At 52.9% G+C, this 11,741-nt stretch overlaps 2 protein-coding genes and 3 non-coding genes across 10 annotated transcripts in view; 4 read left to right on the top strand and 1 right to left on the bottom strand.

The window, feature by feature from the left end:
- The window catches only part of TRPV2 (transient receptor potential cation channel subfamily V member 2), a 27,185-nt gene extending 18,735 nt beyond the window's left edge, over positions 1-8,450 (top strand). For all 5 annotated transcript variants that reach the window (XM_037727234.1, XM_037727231.1, XM_037727232.1 and 2 more), the window contains 6 exons: positions 753-880; positions 1,702-1,781; positions 3,537-5,635; positions 6,424-6,493; positions 7,505-7,561; positions 7,797-8,450. In XM_037727234.1, the coding sequence (XP_037583162.1) occupies positions 753-880; positions 1,702-1,781; positions 3,537-3,634 (306 nt within the window). In that variant the 3' untranslated portion in view covers positions 3,635-5,635; positions 6,424-6,493; positions 7,505-7,561; positions 7,797-8,450. The remainder of the gene's footprint in view (positions 1-752; positions 881-1,701; positions 1,782-3,536; positions 5,636-6,423; positions 6,494-7,504; positions 7,562-7,796) is intronic.
- On the top strand, positions 5,726-5,797 carry LOC119466740. The gene has a single exon (XR_005195204.1). It is a non-coding gene; the product is annotated as a small nucleolar RNA SNORD49 (small nucleolar RNA).
- LOC119466739 lies at positions 6,271-6,341 on the top strand. The gene has a single exon (XR_005195203.1). It is a non-coding gene; the product is annotated as a small nucleolar RNA SNORD49 (small nucleolar RNA).
- LOC119466741 lies at positions 7,655-7,727 on the top strand. Its single transcript, XR_005195205.1, has one exon. It is a non-coding gene; the product is annotated as a small nucleolar RNA SNORD65 (small nucleolar RNA).
- A 987-nt stretch (positions 8,451-9,437) lies between the features above and the next one.
- Positions 9,438-11,741, bottom strand: part of LRRC75A (leucine rich repeat containing 75A) — a 49,017-nt gene continuing 46,713 nt past the window's right edge. For both annotated transcript variants that reach the window (XM_017496822.2, XM_017496821.2), the window contains one exon: positions 9,438-10,362. In XM_017496822.2, coding sequence (XP_017352311.1) covers positions 10,204-10,362 — 159 coding nt within the window. In that variant the 3' untranslated portion in view covers positions 9,438-10,203. The remainder of the gene's footprint in view (positions 10,363-11,741) is intronic.

Genomic DNA, 11,741 nt, shown 5'->3' with positions numbered 1-11,741 from the left:
TTATTTTTTATTTTATTTATTTATTTTTTCTGAGATGGAGTTTCACTCTTCTTGCCCAGGCCAGAGTGCAATGGAGCAATCTTGGCTCACTGCAACCTCTGCCTCCTGGGTTCAAGCAATTCTCTGGCCTCAGTCTCCCAAGTAGCTGGGATTACAGACATGTGCCACCCTGCCCCACAATTTTTTTGAATTTAGTAGAGACAGGGTTTCACCAGGTTGGTCAGGCTACTCTTGAACTCCTGACCTCAGGTGATCCACCCGCCTTGGCCTCCTAAAGTGCTGGCGTTATAGGTGTGCGTCACTGCGCCCCACCCTGCTGTCAATTCATTGTTGATCTTGGGGAAGCCCCTTCTCTCCTCTGAGCCTTGGTGCCCTTCTCTGCAAAGTTCTGTGCCCCACCTGAGTCACTGGCATGCCTCTGGGAAGGCACATGTGTGGGGTAAGCAAATGAAATTCTGTTCCTGGTGGTGTGGCAATCTGGAGTCTGGAACAATGTCAGAGCAAGTAGCTGTCAAGTACTTGTGACGTACTGACTTCCCATCAGCTGTCTGAGGCACTTTGTCCTCAGTCTACAAATGGGGAAACTGAGATGCAGAGAGTCTGAGGGCCCAATGCCACGAATCCACGTGTTTAGTTGACTTCGGGTTATACTGTGAAGTGCTGCGAGGCACCTTCCTGCTCCCTTTGCCCTGTGCGCCTCTGCCCCCACGCAGGGTCCCAGCCGTTCTGTCTGATAGATCCTTTGTCCCCAGAAAGCCATCTCTGTCCTGGAAATGGAGAATGGCTACTGGTGGTACAGGAAGAAGCAGCAGCGAGCAGGCGTGATGCTGACCGTCGGCACTAAGGCAGATGGCAGTCCCGATGAGCGCTGGTGCTTCAGGTGAGTGAAGGGTGGGAGGGCCTCTGGGGGCAATCCCTCGGGCCCCCCTGCAGTGCAGGGCACAGCTGCCAGGAGCCAGGTCTGGTGGGAAGGGCAGGCACAAAGAGCACCAGGGACTGAGCCCAAGCAGGTGAGGTCAGGGGTCTGGGTCTTACAAGCCATGGCTGCCACTGTCTGTGGCTTTGCCCGCCTGGCCATCTGCCTGTCCCAGTGGCTTAAACTGAAGGTTCCCTCCTGGTGATCTCAGACTCCTCCTTTTGCCTGAAATGTGGTACAGTAAGGAGGCCAAGAAGTCAGAGGGACCTTGGGTTCCCAGCACTCTAGCCTTGCCCTGGCTGCTCTGTGTCTTCTCAGCCCCAATTCTGCCAGCCTGATCTCGGAGCTACAACTTGTTCCATGGAGAACATGCCCTTCTGTGTCCAGGAAAGGCTAGGACACCAGGAGAGGGAACCTAGTGACAAACACACAGCTGAAAACAGACACTGCTGTGAGGCAGGAGATGAGCCGAGAGACGGTCTTAGGCATGTGGAGCAGCCGTGAAAGGCCCTAGAACCCGGGAGCTCAGATACACCTGATCTGAATTCCTCTTCTCTGGTTGCTCTGGGCAACCTAGGCTGCTGTCAATAGTCAGAAGGGGTGGATGCTGATTTCTGCAAGGGGGCACCTGCCTCACAGGACAGGGCTCCAAGGGGGTGGCCCAGAACCCTGCAGAGAGGAAGCCTGTCCTCCGCAGGGTCTCTGTGTCCAGTAGAGCAGGTCCTTCTCGGGGGTGGGGGTGGGTGGTCCAAGCAGGCAAACCTCAGCTGCTCTGTTGCCCTCAGGGTGGAGGAGGTGAATTGGGCTTCATGGGAGCAGACGCTGCCTACGCTTTGTGAGGACCCGTCAGGGGCAGATGTCCCTCGTGAGTAGCGTGGTGACTGGAGCCTCTGCCCTGGGTGTGTGTGTGTCTCTGCTGCTTGGCCACAAAGCCTTGGAGAGTCTGGGGCGGGACCCAGAGACCTCCTGTTGGTCACTTTGCAGCTCCCACATGCCAGCTCCTCTTACAGGGACTGCCTCCTTAAAACAGTGTTGCTCTCCTGTCCCTTCCACCCCCATCTTGCTTTCAGGTAGGAACCAGGGAAAACCTCTGAGGCTGTTAGCGCTTCCACCAGCCGAGCCTCCGGTTGCCCTCTCTGATAAGTCAGTTGCACCCTTTGCCCATTCAATTGGTTATTACGGGTCTGCCCCGAGCAGGGGAATAAGCTAGGAAGGGCTGTGTCACAGCCCAGCCCACAATACAGGCAGCATCTCCCTGGGCCCTCAGAGGCACTGCCCTGCACAGGCCCCCAGCCCCTTCACACCCCAAGCCCCCCACCTCTGAGAAACCACTTCCCAAGCCTCCCCCACTTCCCATGGCCAGTGTCCTTTCCATTCTAGTGTAGTGGTGGCTCCTCCCGTCCCCACCCTGCTGCCTCCACCAAGACCAGTTCCTTCCTCTCACCCTCAGAGGTCTGTTCTGAGGATTAGCTCTCTCCACTGCATACCCTTTCTTTCTAGAACCTTCAATAGCTCCCACCTTCCATTGGTTCACTTCGTCTTTCTGCTCTTCCCTGACAAATTTCATCTGCTTGTGCCTTTCGCCTCCCACAACAGCCTCCTGAGTCGTCCATGGCCCCTGTTGTAGGGAGGCTCCTCTGGCCTCTTCTGCCCCAAAGCCTGCCGGTTTCCCAGGCTCCTGGGCTGTGACCATGCCCTCTCATACTGATAGGTTTTCCGTTCACTCTCTCTTTGCATCTCCCTCCCTTTACTACAATGCCAGGAGAGTCACCTTGTCCCTACCTCATCTTGCTCCAAGCACCCCACACCCCACTGCCTGCTGGGGCCTCCAATATGACATTCCCAACAGGTGCAGCCTTAGGGCTGCCCCAGCAGGTCACATGTATGTCACCCCACCCCCTCCTCACGCAGGTGGGAGGTCTTGAGAGTCTCGGCCTATCCTCCCCCATACCAGCTTTCCCACCTGGAGCCGAGTGTCCTTGACCTCTCAGGCGGCCACTCATCCCTCTGCCCTGCCTCTCACGTTTGCTTCTGCACCATTGCAGGGCAGCCCAGCCTGTACCCTTATCCCACTCCAGTCCTGCTAATGTGAACAAAAACTACACACAGCCTCCCACTGCCTGGAAGGACGCAGTCCTCAGAGTGGAGCTCAGGGCCTGAAGCTGTTGTCTAACCCACTCCCCACACTCCCATCCATGCGTCTGCAGTGCTCCTTGTTCTTTGCTTTCCTTAGTTCTTCTCCGGATTCATCTGTCAGAAGTGTTCTTCCTCCCATCTGGGTGTCCAAATCCGCCACCTCCCCTGCGGGATGGGCCCCCTCTCCTCTGAGCTCCTCCATGTCTCAGGTGTTCTGGTCTGTGACACACAAACCTGTCACCTCCAGGCGCTTTAAACTCCTAGGGGTGGCAGGGGGTGGAGGGGGGGAAGACCCAGGCAGGGGATTGGGAAATGCTTGTGGAATGAGGGAAGCAGGGAGAGGGATTGCTGGCCTCCAGGATCGCTGAGGCTGTCCCCACGGCATGACATGTTTTCATGACAGTGGCCCCTTCTGTTTCCCTGGTGCCTGCTTCCTGGGGACACACTCAAGGGTTAAGCCACAGTGCTTGCCATCTGTTTACAGGAACTCTCAAGAACCCTGTCCTGGCTTCCCCACCCAAGGATGAGGATGGTGCCGCTGAGGAAGACCATGTGTCCCTCCAGCTCCTCCAGTCCAGCTGATGGCCAGATGCAGCAGGCGCCTGAGGACAGAGCAGGGGGTCTTTCTAGCCACACCTGCTGGCTCTGAGATTCCAGTGAATTCTAGTGGCAAATATATTTTTTCCCAAACTAACTCTTCTGGAAACATTATTTGAGCAGAGTTGCTGGGACCCTTAAGGGGGTCCAGATGTCTCTGTGTGCACAGGTCGGTGTATGGGACTAGGTTGCTCCTGCCCTCGCCTGGGCACAGAGACCCTCAGCTGCTGTGTCCCCACCCTTACCCCCATGTCCCTAAGTCTGAGGACTCTCCTCTACCTGGTTACAGGCAGCTGGCCGAGGTGCTGTGCCCATTGTTGTGGCAGATATATAGTGGTGGACATGGGCAAACACAGCCACCTCTCCTTTCTCCACCATGACACTCTTTGCTTTCCACAATCACCCTGCTTTCAGGCAGGCACCTGGGAAGACCCAGTAAAGCCACCTCTCTTTCGTTCTCTTCCTACTGGGCTTCTTGCTCATCTTCCCCCACTTCCAAGCCATTCTCTGCAGGGAAGCCAGAGGGGCCTTCCTAAGACACAAGACAAACATGTCATCTTTGTGCTCTGAAGGCTTGAGAGGCTCCCCAGTACCACAGAATGCCCTAGCTGGCATCCCAAGACCCCCAAGGTTTTGCCCAAGCATTTCCGGACACCTCCTCCCCTCCACCTGTTGCCCCACCCTCTTTAGCCCTCTCCCCAAATTCATGCAAGCCAAGAGATCTCGTGCTTGATCCCTTGACCTGGCTCTTGCTGGAAGCTCCCCACCTACATTAAAACCCTATGCTTATTTCTGAGGTCAGCTCAAAAGGTCTTATGATTGCCTCCCGTTTTTTGCAGTCAAAATGAATTTCTCTCCCTTGGTATAACCGTCTGTGTGCAAAAGGTGTCTGCATGGATTATTTTCCAAGGAGAGCTGAGCATGTTCATAGGCTGAAAGGAAAGCCTCAGTAGAGAGAGCTTTCCATGGAAGGTGAGAAAGGGACATAGGTGAAAGAGGCCCCAGGGAACGAGAGAAGAAATGAGGTGAGCAGAGCTTTACCCCAGAGGCGAGGAGAGGATGGACTTGGATCCAGATAAGACGTCCGCTCGTTCCCTAAAGGTCGTGCTAAAGAGTGATAAGGGTGGTCAGTGCGCGGGGGGTTGAGAGACCCCGTGGACACAGTAAAATAGCTGTGGAGAGAGTATCTGGCGACTCTCAATAGACTCAGGAGGAGCTACTAGGATGAATGCTTGCCGTGTGCCAAGCCTCTATAGGGTTTCACGTGTGTTATCTCACAAGATCTTCCGGGGTGCGGGTGTCTGGGTTTTCCAGACTACCAATCGGAAGCTGTCAGAGGATGAGTGATTGGCCCAAGACCACCCAGCTAGGGAGTGGAGGAGGCGGGGCCCGAAAACCCCGCTCCAGTCCTCGCGCAGGCGCCCTGGAACTCGCCGCGCTTCTTGTGACCCAGAATTCCCGGGGCTGTGGAAGAGACCATAGGCTAAACAGGAGGGGGAGCCCTGAGTAGCACGGCCGTCTGTATCGTTAATTGGCGGAAAGTTCCCGTGAGTCTTTGCCAGCGTTCCCCTCCTTTTGTGAGGAATGTGATATTCCGACTCCTTAAGGGCCTGGGTTGCAGAAGGTGCGACCCTTTCGCTCCATTTGTCATGCAGGTATAAGGGAATGGTAGCTGAGGGCAAGAGCAAATAAAGAGCTCGAGCTTTAGTGGTTTGTGGGGAGATGTTCCCGGAAAGCCTGGCTAGAGGGCGGAGGGCAGCTGTTGAGATGGCGTGGCTCCCCAGCTCTGACGCCCACGTGGCCTTCGCGGCTGGCGCTGCGGCCAGGTGTTGGGCCGCCTGGCAGGGGCAGCGCGGGGCCGAATCCGGCTGCCGTGGCTGAGGCTCATGGATCACGCTTGTGGTAGGGCCACAGTTGCAAGAGCCTGAAGTCTGCGACCCGGTTCTTAGGCCCGTCATGGACAGTGTGCAAACCAGAGAGAACAGGGTAAGTTGGGGATGGCTTCCCGTTAGGGGTACTCCTAGGGTGGTCTACGACGGCAAGATTGAAATGCTATTAATTGAAGACTTACTCGACTGTCGTGATGATACTTGTAATAGGAAGTGCCGTCAGAAGCGATAACTGACGACGTTTAACGCCTATCTGACCGCAGTCACTCAAATCTCCACAATTTAGTTTACCATAACTTCCAGAGCCTACCCTGAATTCCTGTCCTTACTCCCTGTTTCAGATTGCATACCCTTTGCAGAGTGCTGAAGAGACGGGGTAGCCAGGAGGTAAGAGGCCCTCTGGGGTCGGGTTTACTATGTAAAGTAGTTTTGTCATCTTGGATGCACGGAAATTGGAGTTTTGATAGTTTTCTACGTTTAGGTGTAACTGTATATGTTTTTTTATAACGTGTCAAGGCATTGCATGTGTGGAACTTAAATAGAAACTGGAGATGGCGGCTTCAGCCACAGCCCTAACCTAGAAACTGCATTTAAAGCGAAGTTACATGCAGAAACAAACTCCTTCGTTAAGAAATGTCTCCAGAGGGTCTTGTAAGGCAGTGTTAGCTTAAGTTTCTGGTAGGGTTTAGATCTCCGATTGGAGCAGTACTGGAGAGTTGGGAGGTGCTTGACTGCTCTGATGAAATCACTAATAGGAAGTGCCGTCAGAAGCGATAACTGACGAAAGCTACTCTTGTCTGATTGCAGTCAAGTGTAAACCTCTTGCTGGTTCCCAGGAGTAAACTTGTCTGAATGGTGACCTAATTGCTATCTGTATTCACCTAGGTTGCAGATTCGTGAAGGATTCGTTGGCATGTTTGGCAGCTAAGTATTGGAGCCCGGAGCCTTCCATGAGGTAAGCCTTGGTATGCTGGGAGGCTAGTGGTTGATAATGCCTAGCTGTCAGGTCGAATATTGGCAGTTGGATTTGGCTAACCTAATACCTTGTGACAGTGTAGCCTATCCCAGAGATACTGATTTTGGTTTCTGTTGGCATTGGAGCCAGGGTGGAAGCTAGAAAGAGGAGTTGTTCTTTTTACCTCTTGGCTGTTTAGTCTTGAGCAAATTACCTGTCTGCTAAGATGCAGTTTTCCTCATAAGTGAAAAGGAAAAGTAATCTTAGGTTTGTGAAGTTTAAAGTGATACAACTAAACTGTAGATTACAACTCACCTGTGGCTGGGCGCGGTGGCCCATAATCCTAGCACTTTGAGATCTGGGAATAGTAGCTAAGGGCAAGAGCAAGTAAAGAGCTCGAGGTTTTATGGTTTCTGGGGAGATGATCCTGGAAAGCCTGGCTAGAGGGTGGAGGGCAGCTGTTGAGATGGCATGGCTCCCCATCTCTTGCCCACATGGCCTTCGCGGAGAGCACTGTGGCCCGGTGTTGGGCAGCCTGGCAGGGTAGTGCGGAGCCAAATCTGGCTGAGGCAGAGGTGAGTGGATCACCTGAGGTCAGGAGTTCAAGACCACCTTGGCCAACATGGTGAAAACCCGTCTCCACCAAAAATTAGCCAGGTGTGGTGGCGTGCACCTGTAATCCCAGCTACTTGGGAGGCTGAGCTAGGAGAATCGCTTGAACCTGGGAGGCAGAGGTTGCAGTGAGTTGAGATCCTGCGACTGTACTCCAGCCTGGGCAACAGCGAGACTCCGTCTCAAAAAAAAAAAAAAAATTACAGCCCCCCCCGAGAAGCTAATTAAGATTTGTAGTTCTTAATAATTTGCAAAAAATTACCTCTAATAAGGTCTTAAGGGGCTTTTGTTAGGATGGACCTTAATTTGTAAAGTCATAATTGATGCTGTCATCAGAAATGCCTTTCCTGCTCTGCATCTGCAGTCTCTAAGATGTGTGTGCTTTCTCCATTCCCCCAGGTTTTGAGAATGGAGTGCAATTTTAAGGCTGGTGGCAGCATCTCAGCCCAAGAGAAGGTAAGCCTTGAGCTAGCCAATGACCCCCCCCACCCCACAGTGGAATAAATAAACAGCTGATCTTGTTAAAACTCACTTGAAGAAAAAGATATCAAATGATGAAATCACCCAAAATAGCTGGAATTACCGGCAGATTGTGTAGTGGTGAACCTACGGTTTTCTGAAGATATCTCTTACCCTGTGAATGACTGTTAGTTGGTGCAGAAAGTGAGATTGAAATGTAGTTTCTTTGCAGGTTATAGTCCCAGACGATGTCAGTCCCAAGGACCAGTAGCTGCCATCAATTTGGATTCTGAAAACCTTATTAACGGGCTTCAACATTGGATGTAGAAACATGCTTGCCTTGCGTATCAGAGGACATGCTCAGCAGATCCAAGAGATATATTTGGCAAATTTTTCTAGAAAAGGCACATGGGTATCATTACATTCTTCATTTTTTTGGGTTTTGAGACAGTCTTGCTGTGTTGCCCAGGCTGGAGTGTGGTGGCACAATCACAGCTCATTGCAGCCTCAATCTCCCAGGCAAGCAAGCCTCCCGCCTCACAGCTGGGACTCCAGCTCACAGCACCACATCTGGCTAATTAAAAACAATTTTTTTTTGTTGAGACAATTCGCTATGTTGCCCAGGCCAGTCTCAAGCTCTTGGGCTCAGATGGTCCTCCTGCCTCAGCCTCCAAAGGCACAGGCCAAGTTCTAGCTTTGTCCCTTGCCATCCTGCCCAACAGGTTCTTTCCCTTTTTTTAATGAATGGACTTTCATAAATAGGTTATGTTGAGGGGGGCCAAGTCCTTTAAGCTGGAAATCGTAAATACCTCCTGAAATGTTTTCATGCAGTTACCATGAACTAATACTACAATAAAGGATGGTCTTTGGTATCGATTCTTAAAAATGTGTATTTGAAGAGAAAGTGAATTTTGCCTACTATTGTCAGATATTAGTAGTCCAGATATTAGCGCTCTAGCTTGTAAACTTCCCTGTGGTCAGCCTAAGCTCTTAACCCCTATTACACAGCTTTAGACTGAAGGCAACAACTCAGCATTTACGGCCTCGACAATTTTGGCCCCGGCTGCTCTCATCTCTGTCCCTTGGGGTAGCTTTCTCCTAGCCCCTGCAGCATTGCATCATTCCTAACCACAACCTTAACAGCACGCAGGGCCCCATAGTCTAGGCCCCATCTTGACAGGCCTTCCTGTGTTGGAATCTTGCCTACCAAGGTCTGTCAGAGGGTGCCCCATACTGTTTGCCCACAAGGTTCAAGAGTGATTGCTCCCATTCTCCCTGGACTGAACTACCTGTATCTAGGGGTTGCCTGTTAGAAGAGTTTCCTTAACTGATGGGGCCTGTTCACTAGGAGAGTACTTGGGTAAGGGGAGGTAAGATGAGAACCTTTGCTAAATTAGGCTCCTTTGGGAGCCTCCAGTTTGTTTCTCCCTCTCAGCCATCTTGTTGGATCTGCCAAGGGACTGGTCTTCACAGTCCCAGGTTTTTAAGGTTTTAAAGCCTACCTCTGCAGTAGGTTTTCTGGAACGTGTTAGTGGGTTACTTAAGAGTTAACGGGAAAGGGTCCTTACAGCGTAAGGACCTTCCTTACTGGCAAGTGACGAAGCCAGGCTTGTCAATTGGCCTGCATGCTATGACACCAGAGCCCACACAAAAGTTAGTAGTTTTTCACCTGTAGGGAAGGTGGATATGGGATTTCTGAGCAGGACTAGATGCCTGTATGCATGGGCACCACATGGCATCATAGGCTGTTGTGTCAAAGGGCATAGCTCCCCAGGTTCTTGAGTTACAGGGCTTGCTAAAGATTCTCACCTCCCTTGAGTGGGGACACGGTCATCTGGTTGGAGCTTGTTTCCCCCAAATGAAAAATGTCATGCACGTAGGGGCCCTGCTGTATTCCTTCTCTAGGGGAAAGCTCTTGGTGTTCACATTGGCTCAGGCTTCCAGTACCTCCAGCAATATGCCCATTTCCACAAGTCTTTGGGGAAGGCCATGGGCTGAGCTCAGAAGGGTCTCAGGGGCCTGGGATGACTTAAGAGCCAAATGACAGGTAATGGGATTTGTGGGGGCAGATGGAGAGGACCAATGGGAAGTATCACAAGTCCCCTTCCCCAGATGCTATGGTCTGCCTCTGTAGGTGGGCTGCCCAGGCCAGTTTTTGGCAATAGCCTTAGCCCACCTGATAGGAGAAGCACCTACCCTGCCTGCCTTGGCCGTTCCACCCCACAAGGACTCCCTGGTGAGGCCCCTCACTTCCGTGTCACGTCTGAGCTGCAGCTACAGTCTCCTTGCCCTCAAGGTCTTTGGCAGGTGCCACAGGGCCCCCTCCAGGGTCCTCCTGGCCTACTGTCCCTTCCCAGACCTCCTCCCCACTGCCCGGGCCCTCACCCAGCTCCAGGATCGTGGGCAGGTGGCCCTGCTTTGGGGATCGCTTGCGCAGGCTGAGCAGGAAGGGCTGGGGCAAGGAGAAGATGTCCACGTTGTTGCCCAGGTCAATCCACGTGACGTTGGGGAACTTGCTGGGATCCTTAAGGATGTCAGTGAGGTCACGCAGCACGGCCCGGGTCAGCTGGTTGCCGTTGAGCGCCAGTGTGGTGAGGCGGGGCAGGGTGCTGAGTGCGGGCAGCAGCTGCAGGACCATGTCATCCGTGAGGCCTGTGAAGCCCAGCTCCACACTGTCCACCTGCTCCCCACAGCGCTGCAGGTAGCTGGTCACCCGCTCCAGGTCTCGGGAGGTCAGTGGGATGCCTGACAGGTCCACTGTGTTGTCTGGGGGGCTCCCCGCCAGGACAGCCTTGAGACTGAAGGGAAAAGGGAAAAACAAGCCTCAGGCACATGGGCAGGCCTTTCCCCCAGAAGCTGCAGTGCCTGCTGCTGTGGAGCCAGCCTCTGCTCCGACACAAGGGACCACTTTTCTTTTTCTGTTTTGAGACTCTGTTGCCCAGGCTGGAGTGCAGTGGCATGATCTCAGCTCACTACAACCTCCGCCTCCCGGATTCAAGCGATTTTCCTGCCTCAGCCTCCCAAATAGCTGGGACTACAGGCGTGGGCCACTATGCCTGGCTAATTTTTCTATTTTTAGTAGAGATGGGGTTTCACCATGTTGGTCAGGCTGGTCTCGAACTCCTGACCTTGTGATCACCTGCCTCGGCCTCCCAAAGTGCTGGGATTACAGGTGTGAGCCATTGCACCTGGCCTAGGGACCACTTTAACAATCCGACTGCAGGTCGGATGCCATATGCAGAGGTGGGCGCAACCAGGGACTTCAGTCCCCTGACACTGCTGCACATCTCAGCTGTCAGGGCCCAGCTGGCCACAGCCTGAGGTCTGTGGCTGCCCTTATTTACTGGAAAAGTTGAGTTAAAAGTACCATCAGGCTGCTATATGAAATAAGTTCATAAGTGCAAAATAATGCCTTGTATAGGTGAATGATAAAAACATTGGCTGTTGTATTAATCACTTGGGCTCAGTTTCCCACTTCTTCCACCCTTTGCTGGCAGCTCAGCCCCCATGAATGGCACAAAGGCTCTCTGAGGCCCCTCTATCAAGACCATCTTCCTTACCACAGAAGTGTTCCCTGGGAGGATAGGAGGACCCTGTAGGACAGCAGGCAGGGCAGGGCTCAGGGCCTCTGAGCCTGGTGGCAGCTGCTGACTCCTGGAGGCTGAGTGCCTTGCTCCTTGCTTTCCCCTCCTTGCTCTTGGGACAGAGCCAAAGCAGTTCAAGCTGATGGCGAGTGTGCCCTTCCCGCACACCCCTCTGCCCCCTGCCCCTGCACCCCTGCAGTCTGTTTGCTGGCTCCAAGGCCCAGGTGCAGTGGTGAGATGTTCATTTTCCACATTTTTGTTTGTTTGTTTTTTTTTGAAGACGGAGTCTCACCCTGTTGCCCACGCTGGAGTACAGTGGTGCAATCTCGGCTCACTGCAACCTCCGCCTCTTGGGTTCAAGTGATTCTCCTGCCTCAGCCTCTTGAGCAGCTGGGATTACAGGTGTCTGCCACCACGACATGGCTAATTTTTGTATTTTTAGTAGAGACAGGGTTTCACCATGTTAGCCAGGATGGTCTGGAACTCCTGACCTCAGGTAATCCACCCACCTTGGCCTCTCAAAGTGCTGGGATTACAGGTGTGAGCTGCTACGCTGGCCATTTTCTGCATTTCTTTCTTTTTTTTTTTTTTTT

The sequence above is a fragment of the Cebus imitator genome, unplaced genomic scaffold (assembly GCF_001604975.1).
Source record: "Cebus imitator isolate Cc_AM_T3 unplaced genomic scaffold, Cebus_imitator-1.0 Scaffold223, whole genome shotgun sequence".
NCBI lineage: Eukaryota > Metazoa > Chordata > Mammalia > Primates > Cebidae > Cebus > Cebus imitator.
Note: the sequence above shows the minus strand (reverse complement) of the source record. Positions and strands in the feature narration are given on the sequence as shown.